Source organism: Aureobasidium subglaciale, assembly GCF_000721755.1.
Source record: "Aureobasidium subglaciale EXF-2481 unplaced genomic scaffold scaffold_5, whole genome shotgun sequence".
Lineage (NCBI taxonomy): Eukaryota > Fungi > Ascomycota > Dothideomycetes > Dothideales > Saccotheciaceae > Aureobasidium > Aureobasidium subglaciale.
Window position 1 is genome coordinate 814,186 of NW_013566990.1, and position 16,499 is coordinate 830,684.

The 16,499-nt window shown below is 50.9% G+C and overlaps 9 protein-coding genes across 9 annotated transcripts; 8 read left to right on the top strand and 1 right to left on the bottom strand.

Moving 5' to 3' along the window:
• Positions 1-1,382: 1,382 nt before the first annotated feature.
• Positions 1,383-1,834, top strand: AUEXF2481DRAFT_78258 (uncharacterized protein; the record flags this gene model as incomplete). The annotated part of the gene is made up of 1 exon (XM_013490535.1): positions 1,383-1,834. One exon carries the CDS (start codon positions 1,383-1,385, stop codon positions 1,746-1,748), a length of 366 nt encoding a protein of 121 aa, XP_013345989.1. The 3' UTR covers positions 1,749-1,834.
• Positions 1,835-2,735: 901 nt separating this feature from the next.
• On the top strand, positions 2,736-3,457 carry AUEXF2481DRAFT_3299 (uncharacterized protein; the record flags this gene model as incomplete). The annotated part of the gene is made up of 2 exons (XM_013490258.1): positions 2,736-3,302; positions 3,362-3,457. 2 exons carry the CDS (start codon positions 2,736-2,738, stop codon positions 3,455-3,457), a joined length of 663 nt encoding a protein of 220 aa, XP_013345712.1.
• A 277-nt stretch (positions 3,458-3,734) lies between these two features.
• AUEXF2481DRAFT_27734 (uncharacterized protein) lies at positions 3,735-5,788 on the bottom strand (the record flags this gene model as incomplete). The annotated part of the gene is made up of 5 exons (XM_013490361.1): positions 3,735-4,575; positions 4,626-4,903; positions 4,952-5,162; positions 5,213-5,601; positions 5,651-5,788. 5 exons carry the CDS (start codon positions 5,786-5,788, stop codon positions 3,735-3,737), a joined length of 1,857 nt encoding a protein of 618 aa, XP_013345815.1.
• A 466-nt stretch (positions 5,789-6,254) lies between these two features.
• Positions 6,255-6,656, top strand: AUEXF2481DRAFT_3301 (uncharacterized protein; the record flags this gene model as incomplete). The annotated part of the gene is made up of 1 exon (XM_013490259.1): positions 6,255-6,656. One exon carries the CDS (start codon positions 6,255-6,257, stop codon positions 6,654-6,656), a length of 402 nt encoding a protein of 133 aa, XP_013345713.1.
• A 764-nt stretch (positions 6,657-7,420) lies between these two features.
• On the top strand, positions 7,421-8,068 carry AUEXF2481DRAFT_3302 (uncharacterized protein; the record flags this gene model as incomplete). Its single annotated transcript, XM_013490260.1, has 2 exons — positions 7,421-7,472; positions 7,524-8,068. 2 exons carry the CDS (start codon positions 7,421-7,423, stop codon positions 8,066-8,068), a joined length of 597 nt encoding a protein of 198 aa, XP_013345714.1.
• Positions 8,069-9,965: 1,897 nt separating this feature from the next.
• On the top strand, positions 9,966-11,248 carry AUEXF2481DRAFT_63688 (glycoside hydrolase family 28 protein; the record flags this gene model as incomplete). The annotated part of the gene is made up of 4 exons (XM_013490513.1): positions 9,966-10,405; positions 10,459-10,670; positions 10,731-11,019; positions 11,074-11,248. The coding sequence occupies 4 exons, from the start codon at positions 9,966-9,968 to the stop codon at positions 11,246-11,248; spliced, it is 1,116 nt and encodes a 371-aa protein (XP_013345967.1).
• A 351-nt stretch (positions 11,249-11,599) lies between these two features.
• AUEXF2481DRAFT_3304 (uncharacterized protein) lies at positions 11,600-12,110 on the top strand (the record flags this gene model as incomplete). Its single annotated transcript, XM_013490261.1, has 2 exons — positions 11,600-11,805; positions 11,861-12,110. 2 exons carry the CDS (start codon positions 11,600-11,602, stop codon positions 12,108-12,110), a joined length of 456 nt encoding a protein of 151 aa, XP_013345715.1.
• A 1,081-nt stretch (positions 12,111-13,191) lies between these two features.
• AUEXF2481DRAFT_3305 (uncharacterized protein) lies at positions 13,192-14,711 on the top strand (the record flags this gene model as incomplete). The annotated part of the gene is made up of 2 exons (XM_013490262.1): positions 13,192-13,431; positions 13,482-14,711. 2 exons carry the CDS (start codon positions 13,192-13,194, stop codon positions 14,709-14,711), a joined length of 1,470 nt encoding a protein of 489 aa, XP_013345716.1.
• Positions 14,712-14,857: 146 nt separating this feature from the next.
• Positions 14,858-15,553, top strand: AUEXF2481DRAFT_602342 (uncharacterized protein). The gene has a single exon (XM_013490623.1). The coding sequence runs from the start codon at positions 15,005-15,007 to the stop codon at positions 15,413-15,415; it is 411 nt and encodes a 136-aa protein (XP_013346077.1). The 5' UTR covers positions 14,858-15,004; the 3' UTR covers positions 15,416-15,553.
• The last annotated feature ends 946 nt before the right edge of the window (positions 15,554-16,499 follow it).

The following is a 16,499-nucleotide window of genomic DNA, read 5'->3' on the forward strand; positions in this document are numbered from 1 at the left end:
TGGAAGCCCTACTTGAATACGCGTCTGCAGTCTTTATGGTGAGTTTGTTATGCTTTGTCTCAGGAATTTCCATTATCAATCAAAGCACCTTTCTCCTTCTAGAACTTTGACTTTATGCTCTTCTTGTGATATGACATGATGTTGCTATTCATGATTTGACCCAGTGCACCGTGCCGATCAGATGCTGTACCCTCTTTGCAACATTTGCGGTGCAACAATGTATCGTGTACGCCTCTGCACAATTATAGCGTCTCGGGGCTGGAGTCTACTCAGCGTTTGTTCTTCTTCCCACTGGTGTGAAGCTTGACCTGAGTAGCCTCGAACGCACTCAGTACCATAGCGATCTGTCCCGGGGCAAGCTTGTGTCTCGAGTTGAGGTAGGCGCCGTGAATCTGTCTTGCAAAAAGATGCTCCTGTCTATCAGGACTGTACATGGTCTTGACAGACTTGTATGCGCCTCTCTAAAAGTCGTGCAAAAGGCTTCAGGGCACAAACGACTGCTGAAGATTGGCTTGCGTCGTGTCATGGCTGAAGGGTGCCGTTTAGGTTGATCGAAGACTGCCGTGTCCAGATGATTGTGGTCCAGTGCGGTCACAGATCAAGAAGAAAGCGAACTCGATGCCTCGGACCGGGATGATGTCGATCTTAGCAAAAACAGACTCGAGTACTCGGACGAGGGTCTACTCAATCATCAAGTCGAACAAGCAACGGGCCTCGATCTGAGTCTGCATGATGATGGATCTCAGATGAGGGCATTGTGATGGCTGAAATGCTCGAAGGGAGATAATCAAGAGGTCTGGCTGAGCCTGGCTGTCACCCGGACGGCAACATGCAAGCGCAAGCTGTTCCTCGAAAGCGGAAAAGTCACACCAAATCACGAAAGGGATGTAAAGCTTGCAAGCAGCAGCACTCAAAGATAGGGGCGAACTTGAGCTGACGAGTATGAAGGATACGACCATGATCGGCGGTCTTGCTGACGCTAATTAGTGCGATGAAGGACGGCCTCGCTGTTCACGATGCGAACGGCTGGACATGGATTGTGTGCCAGGTGTGCTGCAAGGTAGCACATCGACGTCGAGACAAGCGTCGAGACAAGCATCACAAGACTAGGCGTCTCCCACTCCGACCAAGACATCAGAGCCGCTACGCCTCTACTACACAATTACAGCTTCGACACATATGCGACCTTCGCTGGCAAAGGACTCGATCACGAAGTTCTGCGAACAACAATCGTACAGTGCGGGCTAAGGCATTCATACGTTCTCCAGTCTCTGCTGGCCACATCTGCTCTCCACATACACTAAAAAGATGCGACACGATCCACACTGCCGAACGTCGCCGCCGAGCACTTCGACAAGGCTTTGAATCAGGTGCGTTCTACTATGCACAATGTGGCACAGGAAGACGCCATCGCCATGTTCTTCTCGTCGTCAGTCACGGCCGTCTTCGCTCTAGCAAAAGACTGCAACCCTCAACCCGATCAGCCATGTCCCACCTCAGATCCCATTGACGATTTCGTCCTCTACTTCAATTTCACGCGAGGTGTCCATACCATAGTTCGCCATCACTGGGCTTTCCTTGAGCACTCTTGGATAGGCCCCCTCTTCCAACCTCACGAGTCCGTCTCGAGTCCTGCTGGCCCGTCCTCAGACTATCCTCGTGTACAGGAACTACAAGAGCTGCTGAACGCCTGTGAGGAAGACACACGCAAGAAATATACACATGCCTTGAGTGGCGTCAGTTCATAGAGTGGCCTAGAGCAAAGGTCTTTCGTCACATCACAATCTCCAAGTCTCTGTTCACGTAGCCAACGAAATTGAACGCTCTCCTCGGCAAGTAGCTTTTACGAAACCGCGCTTCAAAAACGCACAGTGATTTTCGATGTCTTTATGTTTTCCAATGAGAGTCAGCAAACAGGTCGGCTCCGGATTGTCATCCCACCCAATCAGAAAATCATCATGCATTTATACAGACACAATCTCCAAAGATTATCCATGCTGGAGAGTCGCCGTATTTGTTGCTCCCGGTGGTCATCTCATGATGTCACAAACACACTGTGTCTTTCTACAGCCACAAATTCTACCATATCTCGTGCCGGAGTCGCCGAGATGCAAGGGACCAGCCGAAGGACATCACATGTAAGGGATCCTCCACCGCAAAAGCATCAGTAAAAAAGCTTCCCCTCCCCCATAGACCAGCATACCAAAGCAACTCTCAAACATCCTCTTACTCGAGGTGTACCACAAGCAGACCGATACATTTGCGGTGCTGTTCGGTGTGTAAACAGCAAGCTCAGCGGGACAGAGCAGCGTCGACGAGGGTGAGGAACGACACCACGTCCATGACCCTTCTTTCTATGAGTACGATCTCCGTGTGCAATGCCGATACCACTCTTCCTTGACTGAAGGCACAATGTGCGAAGGGAGACTGGAGGGACTCAAGTGGGACAGTGTCCCGAGAAGTCGTCTTCGCTTTGGGTAAGCATAGTAAGGAGGTGAATCTTGGAGTGTCGACGTTGACGTTGTCCGTAACGGAGCTAGCCATCGTTCGTCGTGTAGCAACAATAGTCGTGTAGCAATAACATTCAGGATTGTCTTTCACCCCAATCACTCTTTTCCATTTACACGCGTACGATTGTCAATAAGAAACAATAGACAATAGCATCCCCCAACTCTTATAACAGCCTCTCAACCCCGATCCGCCTCAACTAGCAGGCAGACAAACATCTTTCCAACATGGCGCCTATCAACAAGTCGACCAACAAGACCCTGCGTCGCAGCTCGAGAGTTGCAAAGAGAGACGAGGCTGCCAACGATATCAAGGACGATCATGAGTCTCCCTCCATCGACAGCAACAAGTTTAACAACATGATTAAGGGCAAGGGCAAGGCCCTGCCCAAGTCTGTCAAAATCAAAAAGACTACGATCAAGAAGGCCCCTGTCGGCAACAAGGCACTCAACCAGAAAGGCACAGTCACCAATAAGACCAATCCCGCCAAAAAAAAACACGGCCCTACTAGAAGTTCTGCTCGTCTGCAGCAAAGATCCGCCAACGCGCCCCCTACCAATGAGATACTCATCATCTCCGAACCCAACAACGACGAGCCCAACGAGGCCAATAATACACACTCTCCCTCCGAGGATCTCACCCTCACAGAAGAGCAAAGAGCCTTCACGATTCGCCGCCCCACCATTCACCGCGCCCACGCCGCCATCAGATCCGGCGCCATCGCCAATGGAAATTTCTTCTTCGCCCTTCCTGAAGATCACCCCCTCAGAACCACACCCGTTGCTGGTGAAGATGTAAGTATTCGCTGCAATTAGTCATGGTGCAGGATGTTTAGTAACTGACATTTTTGTAGGTTAGTCCAGACGTTATGCCTGCCGCGCCCCCTAGGATCATGAATTCAATGCCAGGTTTCAGAGAAACGAGAGTAATACTCCTGAGTGGCATATGAGGTTCTTGAGGGAGAGGAGAATTGGCATATACTTGTGAAGTAGGAGATGACTGAGGGATGGTGCAGGTACGATGGAGAAAAGGAGCCGGGTCGATGATATTGGGTTCAGCTCGATCATTGCCGAAGCTGGTAACGCATGTGTTGATGGCAAGCACGATACATCCTTCCTTCTTGGCCTTAAATAGGAAGCGCATAGACAGGTCGCTTAAGAGTCGCTACACGCGGTCGAACATCAAGGTCAAAGAATGATCGCTTCGTTGTAATATTTCGATCATACTCAATGATGGTGATGACCAGCATGATCATGACCTTCAGCATCTTCTTCCTCGAGCGGATTGCGCCACTCTTCCCAGCCATCATCAAATGTTCTGCATAGCAAGCTCTCCTTCTGTTCATCTGATACACCTTTTCTTCTCATGATTCTCTCCCACTTCTTCATCTCCGCGTCGTTCAAGAGACAGCCATCAAACAACTCGGTTATGGCCTTCACGTCGATATTCTCTCCGATACACACAAGCTCCTGCCTACGATCGCCCCACTCGCCCTCAAAGTCTTTCTTGATAAGATCTGTGACCTCTTGACTGGGCGAAGGCCATTGCTCTTCGGGCACCACAGCAAACCAATTAAGACCGCCAGAGACGGTGAGCATGGCGCCAGCTTGCGACCAGTCACCACTGACGGAGGGACGCGTAGCTAGCCAGATAAATCCCTTGGATCGGAGGAGAGGTCTGAAGACTGGATGGGCTTTCTTGTTGGCCAGACGAGTAGGCAGATCGAGGTCCGGGTACTTCATGTCGAGCGCGTCTTGGTCGTCCGAGGCAACAGAAGTGGCATCGCTCACAGAAGAGGCGAACTTGGTGCTCGAGTCGGCAGAGTGTACAGTAGAGTCCGAGTCTGATGCCTTTCCCTCGAGGCACTCATCAACTTCGTCCACCTCACTCTCCAATTCTTCGTCCTGATCTTGAATGCCTTCCGAGTCGTCATCATCGTCTTCCTCTTCCTCTTCCTCCTCTTCGTCTTGTGGCTCTAGAATGACAAATTTGTCATGAACGAGCTCGTACAGACGGCCGGGAGAGAATGGTCTCCTTGCTCGGTAGACGAAGCTGGTGACACCGTATCTGATGCAGAGTTAGTACGATGGGCTGATCTCAAAGACCGGGCCACTTACTCCAGCGTTTCTGGCTTCGGTGCCATGACTGTGCGGCCGTGGTTGTCGATCATGGACATCTCGTTGATGCTCTTCAACCACCCGGAGCTTTTGATAGACGTCTCTTCGCTATACATTCCAGTTGCGATGATCTCTCTGACGTCCAAAGGCTTAATGCCATAAGGGTTCTGCGATTGTTTAGAGGCTCGGAGGCTGGTTTCGATAACTTTGGCGCCAGGATTCATTGTCTTGAGTAATCCACGGATCCGTGTAAGCACGTCGTCGTTGATCATATCGATCTGTGAGATATCAGTATATGGGTGTCATGCCGTCAAGCTATGACTTACCTTATTGACAATGATCACGTCAGCAAACTCGATCTGATCAATCATCAGATCGCTGACAGTGCGTTGGTCTTCCGGTGTCTCAACTTCGGATTGAAAGCGTTCGTGTAGCAGTTCAATGGTCTCGAACTCTTCAAAGAACCTGAAGCCGTCCACTACGGTCACTGTAGTGTCAAGCCTGGCAACTTTGTTCAAGCCGCCATTTCGCGCACTTCTATATGTCAGACCAAAGCACGTGTCAGACCAATCACGTGCAGTACTCACATTTCGTTGAAGACCTTTTGCTCTTCCTCGTCGAATTGATCAAGCGCTCCATCAGCGCCCATCATTGCTTCGGTAAAGTCTGTGGTGAAGCTCTCTGCGACCTGTTGTGGCTCGCTGATGCCAGTGCTCTCGATGAGCACATAATCGTATTCACCAGCTTTGGCCATTTTGGCTAGCTCGATGACAAAATCACCACGGAGCGTGCAGCAGATGCAGCCGTTCTGCATGGCAATCATCTTGTCTGCTTCACGACCTTTCCTCCTGCCGTCTGCCACGATGGTACTTTGGTCAATGTTCACCGCAGCCATGTCGTTGACGATCATCGCAATCTTCAGGCCATGGTCCTTGGAGTTGAGGATGTAGCTGAGCAGGGTTGTCTTGCCGCTTCCCTATCGCCGTGTCAGTCGGTTCTTTGTCTGTAATGAACGTGAGCTTTACCAAGAATCCAGACAATAACGTGATGGGTAGCGTCTTGAAGGGAGATGCATCCTTGACTTGTTGTGCCATCTTTGTGTGCTTTGCCCTTTTCTTCGCCGAGGATGCCTGCTGTGAGATTTGCCTGCGTTTGGGAGCCATGATGTTCGGGGACAAGAGGACAGGCTGCTATAAATGCTGACCCTGGTGGGTTTCGTGATGACCACCTTGATGATTTCTGCCGTTCCATGATTGGCTGCTTATCTGTGCCTTTGAGCCGAATTTGACTCAAAGCCTACACCTTGATGGTAAGTGCAAAATCTGTGTACCACTCCGATAAGCTAGAGCTACGCAGACGCTGCAGTGAAGGCACAATGAGTGGTCATTAATGCGCTCAAGTCAACGAGTCGACGCGACGCGACGGGTCGGTTGAGAAGGCAGGTACGAGGGCTTGACTCCACAGCACCTTGATGGCAGCCGTCCCCAACTCCTGGTCCTTTCCCCGCCAGTGTTTGCTTACGTATCCCTGTCCTGTTATTGGAACAGCATGATCGTGTGAGGAAGACAACCCGAGGAAAGTCGCGTTGTTGCTGGCAAGGGTGGGAAGCCACTGCCGGGCGGTCAAGCAATGACGTGTGATCCGAACGCGACCTCTCTGTTCCTCGTCGTCGACTCCTTGTTCCTTTGTTTCTCGACCACTTTCGTAATTCGCCGTCGTGGCCACGATCCTTCTCTCGCCAATGTCGCTTCTTTCCTCCAGGAGTACAAGCTTCTGGTCATTGGTCTGACAAGAGTCGATGCCCGACAAGGGTCTTGTGACGAAACCTCGATCATGGCCAATATCGAAGTCTGTGAAGGGGCTCGTCGTGGCTTGGTGGTAATTCTCGATGCTGATGGCCGTGCTGCTGAGCGCTTGAGTTCAGCAGAGCTATACCTGTCAGTCCTCATTCAACCTCCAGAAACTCATGAGCAGGGAAAGCCTGGAACAAATACCGTCGTGACGGAACTTTGGATGCTGGAAGAGATCTAAGTCGTGCCTTCATATAGCTTGAGATCCGACTGGAGATAGAGACCTTCGACACCGCACCTGTCTTCAACAGCGCTCCAGGGTGCTGGTCTTCTGGAATCGCGAGATAAGTAGTTACCGGTACGTTGACTCTGTAGTTCGAATGCGTTTTGCACTGATGGCGGCTCCGCCTTCAATACATCGGTCCATGGTTCCGAGTTTCGCAAAACGAGCCACGTCGTTGGTCTCGCCAACACATCGTGGACAGACATCCGATGCCTGTGGATAGAAGTATGCGAATACATGACACTGGAAGGCATGTGCCTGACGAGAAGTGGTTCTCTGCAGAGGCAATCGCAAGCGTTTGTGTCGTTCCTGTATATTGCAAAACGGACGTCAAGCAGAGATCGAGACAAGACGTGTAACGTCGATGAATAGCATGTGCCAGCAAGATAGATTTCCTGACATTTCTTTAGGAGAAGGTAGGTTGGGTAATCTTTCAAGGTAGCCGACCATCGTAAATGGATGGAAAGCAAGTTTCGAACCAAGTTTATACACGCTCGAGAGAGGACTTGTCGACAAACACCCCGATCCAACTTTCGTGCAGCCGCACTTCTGTGAACCCAACCTCAGTACTCGTATTTGGCGGAACCACATCACTAAACAACGAGCTTCGTCACCATTCGCCGATTCGAATTCTGCGACTGCGCAGCCTCAAGATCTCGACTAAATATTCCATCATCACGTCAACTTATTGCACCACGCACACACATCAACAACGCACCAACATGAAGATCTTCATCATCTTCGCCTTGATCATGGCTGCTCTGTTCAGTGCCGGTAATCATAAGATCTATCATTTGTGTATAGAAACCGTATTGACAAAGGCAGTCTGCGCTGACATGGTCACCACCTCCACAACCACCTCTACACTGACCGTTACTGTGTTCTACACCGACACTGTCTCTATCGACCCCGCTACGATCTCGTCTGGTACCGCCTCACCCACACCCGCCTTCTCTTACGACCCCGATCCCAGCTCCGGTCTCGGAAGCAACCTTACCTCCAACGAGCTGAAGAGCATTCACGTCAAGACCGTCGAACTGATCTCAACTGTCTTCTCCACCCAAACCGACGGTGTGATCGCTACCTCCCTGAGTACCGTCACCCGCCTCTTGAACGTTACCTTGACTAGCACTGAGGTCCTGGAAGTGACTTCGACTTCCACCAAGAACGTCGGAACCACTACCGGTACCACCATGATTACAACTTCAACCATCACTATCCCTGCTGCAAGTTCCATTTCTGTCGAACAGTCAATTGCTCAGATGTGGGGCTTGAGCAATGGTGGTGACCTCGTTCATCCTGGTCCTTGGTTGGCCATTAGCGTGGTCCTTCTCGGAGCCGCTCACTACATATTCTTCGCCCACCATTAGGAGTTTTACACATAAGCAGACGGGTGAAAGGGTGTGGCTGAGCCGCGCAAATATTGTATCATAACTCTCTGGAACAGGAATGGACTATTGTCTCGCTTCCAATGCTGGTCCTACTACAACAGCCACATGGGATGGCAAGGTGCTTTCTGTTATGTGGGAGCGTCGATCGGGTGTCTGCTATCAGTCCGTCACATTGACGACCTTTCATTATCACTCTGTTCCAACCATGCTCGTCTCTTGTCCTCGTAATATGTTAAGTGAAGTTTTTCCCATTGAGACTCGTTCGAATAAACATGCTGCTATCCACAGATCTCTTTGGCACTTTGCTCTCTCCCAGTGCGCGAAATACTGTCTCACTTATGGTTGTCTCGAAACACAATACTTTCCCAAGTTGCAACGATGTCATCAAGATAGTTCGTGTTGACAACCCCCTGCGCCAGATCCATCGACACGAGATATGACTGTGCCTTTCTACAGCTCGTCGTTGCCTGCTTTGATCATCATGGAGAGAGGGTGTGACAGTATTGCGAACACGGGGAAGTCCCATACGTGATACGAGGGCTATACGCCAGTATATTACATCCCGGCGATACCGCGACTGCTCATGTCCGTGAATAGTCCATGTTACCTACCGCATCGCTCTGGTGGCGCGTGACGGGGCTATGAGAACTGTGTCTTTTGGCGAGGATCGATGTTTATAGGACACTGGCTTTGGTCGCTTAGTGCGTTCAGGAACGTTTGCAGATCTCTACACCACAACCGCGAAACTTTTGCTAAACTTTCGAGATCTTAGTCTCCTCAGGTCGTCTTCTGACTCGTGGAAATGCTTCTTTCCCTCGCCAAACAAGCACGCCCTTCGCTTTGTGAACGAGTCACGCTATTGTGACATCGATTAAATAGCGAGGCGTTGAAGTAGACTGTACCTTGTGATCGGCAAATTCTGGTCACATGAACGGCAACGGCTTGTGCTGCCGTGTCTCTGCAAGATTCCACCTTCCGCTTTCTGCGTGTGGTTCGAAGACATCAAAAGCACAGGTCCAGGGGTTGGAAAGCCAAAAGAAACAACTTGACAGCCCTAAGGGTCTTTGCTTCAGGTCGTTCGTATGTGGCAACCCAGCGAGAGATCGATGTAAAAATAATGTGCTTGTCAGCCACTGAGGCTCTCGGTGCCACGCACGCCTCATCTCCACAATGGCCGTCTCACTATACCACAAACACGAGAATACTAGTCATGGGCTACTGCACTCCGCCAAGTTGTCATTGACAGGCTTGTCCAACATGCTTAGCGAGGCTTGGATGTGATAGGCGCAGCATAGATCGCATGGTGCAGAAGGGTTTCGCGTGGTGCAAATTAATTTAACTGCTCCCCGGACGTTTTTCCCCACATTGTTCGAACGCATCAGGCAGGCGAGGGCTCCGGCTGAATTACTCGGGGCTTGAAGGCGATTCTCGAACTTATTGCTTCACCCTCCCTTGTTTCACCATCGTCGGGCGTCCAGAAACCTTGACAGCTTCTGCCGATGAAAAGGGCCTTCTACAGGTGTCGCATCGATACATTGCTTCAAACAGCCTAGGCAGGGCTTCCGACCTTCTCCATTGGACGGAAAATCAATCAAGTCAGCTGTAGCCGTTCAAGCTATGGCTGCGGCATTAGAAACTGGACGATCTCACGAGCCTAGCTGGCAACAGAGATGACACAGCAGGGTAGAGTTACGGAAAGCGAAACGAGATGGTATAGGGCAAGATTTTTCGCACGTAAGATGGTAGGTATAAGTATCGACATGAACTCTCTCAATTGACAGATCAAGCAACACATCTCAACTTCTCAAGCCGGTCTTGAAGTATCCTTCTCAACAACCTTTCGTTTCTCATCATCCAACTACTACACTCACTCACCATGCACTTCTCTTCTATCGTCGCAGCCGCTGCCATTGGCGGTGCTGCCATCGTTTCTGCTGCCCCCGCAGCCTCGCCCGTCGACAAGCGCGCCACAACCTGTACCTTCTCGGGTGCCAACGGTGCTGCCTCTGCCAAAGCATCCAAGGCTGCCTGCTCCACCATCGTTCTCAACAACGTTGCTGTGCCTGCCGGTACCACCCTTGATCTGACTGGTCTCAAGTCGGGTACGAACGTCATCTTCCAAGGAACTACCACCTTTGGTTACAAGGAGTGGGAAGGCCCTCTTGTCAGTGTATCCGGTACCTCGATTACCGTCACCGGTGCCTCTGGTAGCGTTCTCGATGGTGATGGTGCCCGCTGGTGGGACGGCAAGGGCAGCAACGGTGGCAAGACCAAGCCCAAGTTCTTCTACGCTCACAGCCTGACCACCTCGCACATGTAAGTACCCAATGACTCGTGCTATTCAAAACACCTGCTAATGAACACGAAAGCAATGGCCTCACGATCAAGAACAGCCCAGTCCAGACCTTCTCTATCAACGGAGCCAAAACCTTGACCATGGACAAGATCACCATTGACGGCTCTGCTGGCGATTCTCTTGGTCACAACACCGATGCCTTCGATATTGGATCATCCACCGGTGTGACCATCACTGGAGCCGTTGTCCACAACCAGGATGACTGTGTTGCTATCAACTCTGGCAGTGAGTATCCTTCACATAGCAATACTGCGCCTGAACAATAGTGCTAACATGCTCGGCCAGGCTCAATCACCTTCTCTGGTGGCTCTTGCACTGGCGGCCACGGTCTCTCGGTCGGCTCTGTCGGTGGCCGCTCTGACAACGCTGTCAGCGATGTCCATTTCCTCAACAACAAGGTCATCAACAGTGATAATGGTATCCGCATCAAGACCGTCTCTGGCGCCACTGGTAGCGTGTCGGGTGTCACTTACAGTGGCAACACTCTCTCCGGCATCAAGAAGTACGGTATCGTCATCGAGCAGGATTACGAGAACGGCAGCCCTACCGGCTCTCCTACCACCGGCGTCCCAATGTAAGTTCCCGGTGTTGCTGCCCATCGAGTGGCCTCAGCTAACTAGAGTAACAGCACTGGTCTGACCATGACCAAGAACACTGGCTCCGTCACCAGCTCTGGCACCGACATCTACATTCTCTGCGGCAAGGGCTCTTGCTCCAACTGGACCTGGAGCGGTAACTCCATCACCGGCGGCAAGCAGTCCACCAAGTGCTCCAACATCCCCAGCGGCGGTGCTGCTTGCTAGACGTAGCAAGCCTACGCATGTGCGTGTGCACGGCGGTGGTGTGTCGTAAGGAGGGAGCTTCGATCGACGAACAGTGGCTCTACATATTTTCTATGTTTTTCTTTTCTTACAAGTCTTGATCAAGCACTTTTGTTCAGCATCTGAAAACCAACCATATTCTTTTCGTCACAAAAAGTTTCACTCGTTCTCACTCGTGCTCGTTCGTTCGTTCGCTCCAGCTCCGTTTTCGTTCAGAATCTCACACCCCAATCTTCGAATATTCCCGCCTGTATCCACCAGCCGTCATCAACCAAAATCAATCAACATCAACTTTCAGACATCAACCATCTCAAAAATCAGTCTTCAATCAAGATGCACTCTTTTACAGACAACAGCCATCTCCCTGCTCACATCAGAGCCTACGACTATCTCATCATCCGCGCCAACAACTTTCTCGTCGCCGAAGACCCCAAGTCCGCCCAACGTGTCGCCCGTCTCCTCCTGCGCAGTCCCGATATCTCGATCGAGCATCAGAAGATCTGCCACCGGATCCTCGCCCTCGGTCCCGACAATGTCGTGTAAGTTTTTCCTCCTTTTTTCTACATCCGGTCCTTTGACTGATTATTGAACCAGCTTCCACACCGCCAAAGCCATCAACCTGAGTCATCATGACAGCGGCGATCCAGTGATGATCACGGTCACTCCACCCACTCCTCCTCCCAAGGAATCTCCCAGACGCACTCCTGTCAAGAAGGACGATGCGTGGCTGCTTAAGCCTCCCGCCGCCACGCCCACCAAGAGGCGCAAGAGGGTCCGTTTCGCTCAGGGTGGTGCCTTGGAGCAGGTTCAGATCTTGAACTGCAAGTTTGAATGCGAGCGTTGAACAGAGGCTGTGGAAAGGCAGGGTAATTTGTTAGGCTGTTGATCTTGCTGCTGGGAGAGCGAGTAGGGGCGCCCTCCGTATACATGACCTTTGCTTCTAATATGTTTGTGCGTTTCTATGGTATGCTTTCACTGTGACATTCGTGACTGGAGAGCGAGAGCATGATACCCGGGGCCACTCTCTCCCAGAAGGAGGGTAGGTATGATTCAGAGCTGTAAAAATGCATAAACTGTTCTTGATCGCTCAACATGCCTCACCGAGAGTCAGATTAGGACGATATCTCCATACGCAGCGCCGTGCTTCTCAAAAAGATTGTGCATTCTGATGGCATGAATGGTCCCGATTGCCGAGCTCGAGATATGCTCGACGGGGTGTCTAGGAAGTCCACATCTAGGGCCTCGAGTCAACCAGGAGTGGGCACTGCTCCCAGTCATCGTGACAACAGCTGCGAGTAGCCATCAAGATGCACAGCGAAATCTGGATAGCAGCTCTCCAGTGACGAGGGCAAGACCGTCAAGGGGGCTCCTAGACAGGTGGATAAATCTTAATTTGTTCATGCATTTGGACAGCGTCCACAGCGGCGACAACGCAGACGGAGAGTGCAAAATAGAAGCTGTATGCCAGCATGGTATCGTCTTTTGCAACTTTAATTATTGCCGGCGACTGTCATCGTAGCGGATGCTTTCGGCGGAGATCGATCGTTCTTGTGGAGTCGTAGAACCCAAAGATGCGCCCTTGCATGTCACCACACTCTCAAAAGTCGACGCAGCATCAAGACCAAGACTTGAACAACTTATCGCGCGAATGAGAGAACTCGAACACGCGTTCAATTGAGAAAGAGGAAGGAAAGAATGAGGCTTCGGCTGACGCGAAATGAGCTCATGTCGAAACCATGACATCATTTTTCAGCGGCCGCGGCGACGCCCAAAAGTCAAGACCAAGAAGTGGTCACTGTTGTGATACAAAATCGAAGCCATGATCTCGACATACCTTTTTCTCCCCTGATTATCGAAAATATCCGTGCTTTCCGCTCTTAAATCTGCCTCTTTGCCTAATACATTACTTCGATGGTCCTTTGATCATGTCGCGCTACCGTGTACCCCCAGTTCTACGCCCTCGTCTCACCCCCAAATACGTCGCTTCCTCCATCGTTGCTATTTACGTCGTTTATTGTTGGCTGTGGGGAATGCCTCTTTTGTCTTCGAACCTCCCTGCTTATACAGGGCCTCATTCGGTTGGTACAATCGACATCGAGAGCCCCTGCGATGGCCGTAAGACGAGCGACGTCAAATTCAAGTCCACAGGAGAGCCTGCGTTCTTAGTATGTATGACGCATGACTTTTGAAAACACTTGCTAATGATTCATTTCAGCTCGAGACAGTGCTATTCTCTGTATACTATCCGGCCGTGAAGAACGCAAAATCAAATAAACCCAAACACCTCTGGGTGCCTAAGCCGCTCGCAGTGACAGCAGAGGGCTATGCCAAATTCGCCCACATCAGCAACTTTCTGACCAACAGTATCTTCACAGTCGCACTTTGGGGTCTGGCAGGTAGCACTACTATTCCGGCCAAGGTTGATGTTCCTCTACGCGAGGTTGCGCCCAGCTTTGAATTCACCGAACATGGACAGGGTAAACCTGAGGCTGGCAACGATGCGTTTCCGGTGATTGTCTTCTCGCACGGCATGGCGAGCTCTCGCACAGACTATACGCACTTCTGTGGCGAGCTTGCAAGTCGAGGATACGTTGTTGCAGCAATCGAGCACAGAGACGGCAGTGGACCTGGAAGTATGATCATGAACGTTGACGGTACTGAGAGGCCACTGTATCACTTCGGCCTAGGCGATCTGCAACACGACGAGAGCTTCGACACACCTGAACTCAAGCAAGCGCAACTGGACTTCCGTCAAGCAGAAATTGAGGAGACCATTCGTGTTTTGAAGGCCATCAACGATGGCAGCGGCGCAACTATTTTCGAGATGAACCCGCGCACGGAGGGCGAGCATCTGGCCACTTGGGAAGGGAAACTCGACATGACCAATGTGACCATATCAGGTCATAGTTATGGCGCCACAGGCGCGTTACAGGCTTTGAAGGGCGCACCTTGTCCGGAACGTCCCTTCCACGGTGGCCTGATCCTCGATCCCGGCAAGTCAAGTGGCCCGCTGAATCACGACATCGATGTGCCAATCCTAGTCATCCACTCTAACTCTTGGTCCAAGAAGCACTCCGTCTTCTTCGGTAGTCCTCACTTCGACGTTGTTAAGGATCTCGTCGCGGATGTCAACAAGCGTGGCAAGGCTGCCTGGTTCATGACTTCGTTGGGCACATCACATCCATCTGTCACGGACGCTCCTCTAATCGAGCCAACATTATTGAGCTGGACTACTGGATCGACTATCAATGTGTACGACGGTGTAGACGTCTACGTCAATGTCACCGAGGAGTTCATGATCTACCAAAAGGCGCACAGGAGGACAGGACTGTTGGCCCTGGAGGTCACGCATCCTGACTACGACAGCGCTGCCAATGGCACGCAACAGATGCCAGAAGCTTACCAGCGATTCTGGCAAATTCATGTTGCACCTGACGCAGCGTAATGATTATCCAAACAATATACTACTAATCGATAGAACTGTATCATGATTTCTTCCAATCTCACTTGTCTGTATCTTTTGTGATTTTAGTCTGATGACAAATTACGGTTCGATGTCAATTGTTGCGTTGTTGCAATTCGAAGCTGACACGCCCAAGTCATCTGCCTGTCGTAACGACCCTGACCATATTTGCGGCATGTAACAACTCCATCAATTCAGGCGTTTTTATGCTCTAAGAAGACGGGGTGTCACTATCAAGACCATGATACATACTGCAATCATTACAGTGACGCTCAATGTGTCGTGTCGTGTTCTGGATGGCATGGTCCGCACGTCTAATCCAAAAGCTTCGGAGCACTATTCTCGCGGCCTCAAATGCTGCTCAGACGACTTTACTACCCGATGTCGTGTCGTACAAGAGTCGCCCTGACGAATTACCCAACTTCATCCGGAGGATTTTCAACATAATCGAACGGTCGTCATCTATTCGACGGTCTAGCTACAAGAGCGCGATACATAAACACACGCGCTCAGCCAGCGACGGATTGAAGCCTATCGGCTTCTACACCATACGATCTCTTCCGTGGCTAGCGCGTTCGACTGTTAATCGAGAGGTTCCTAGTTCAAGCCTAGGCGGGAGAGTGATTCTATTTTGTTGGCGGTGTTTGACAGGGATGATCAGGGAAAGTGGGGGGGCTGGGAAGTGATTCCGAGGATGGGCCGATGGGGCTGTCAATTGATGATGACGGTGATCTGTTCTTTTGTTTTTGCCATCTCTTTTCATTCTGTTTCTCCCGTCTTTGTATGATGGTAACAAGTGATCGTGTCCGAGAGGGTGGTAGAATCGTAGAGTGCCCAGTGGTACAGAATCTGATAACAATCACATTTGATACAGTGAATTGGAAGACAGCGAAGCCATCGCTCCAGGAAAACTGACAAGATGCGTACCTTCACAACAAAACAGCACGATACCAAGGAAGCGACATGGGACAGAATTGTCACTTTTGGGACGATCTTTTCAAGCCGATGAAACTGACGACCACCAATAAGAAAATGACAGAATCAGAGAGGACAAGCACTCCCTGTACTGGCCGAGTAGAAGCAACTCGAGTCTCAATCAGACATTGTTGGGTCAATAACGGTAATCGCATCTCCCTCAGGACTGGCTTCGACATTCGCCGTTTTCTCATCGGCTCAGTTCTGCTCGAGCGCATGCACATGCTGGTGTTGCACCACGGTCTTCCAAAGCATGAGCTTCTTGTACAAACATTGCTTCCACAATCATGTCTTGAAAGATGCTTGATGTAAGGCACCGCGCATTGCTGAATCGTAGTATCTTAGTCGCCATGCACATGAGGATTGCATTTGAAGGGTCGCACATGGTCGTCGACCAGTCCGCATCACCCCCGACGTAAGATACCAGAGCAGTGATTGACTTTCCAGACGAACATGCGCTGGGAAGAGTGTTTGAAGAGAGCGAGGTTCTGGCGCCAAGTTCTTGGGGAAAGAAACCCAAGTGATTGGTCTATTCGTCAACCTGGCACCACTTCTGCTTGTCTAAATGGATTGAACTTCCGTTCTTCTGAATCCTGCCAGTGCATTGCCATAACCCTGTCCAATTACGCCCATGGGGGATGCAAGCGGATGAGTTGATGAGGATGCAGTTTCGACTGGCAGAACCTGCGAGAAGGATGGTTGTGACGATGTTGGGAACGGTAGCAATGCGACCCTGCGCTCGGAGGAGTATGCGAAGTAATCAAAAGCGTCGTCAAGCATGAGGCCAAGGTTAGG

Excerpts from the sequence above, each read along its gene's own strand:
- AUEXF2481DRAFT_602342 (XM_013490623.1), top strand. The coding sequence starts at position 15,005 with ATGTGTCGTGTCGTGTTCTGGATGGCATGGTCCGCACGTCTAATCCAA.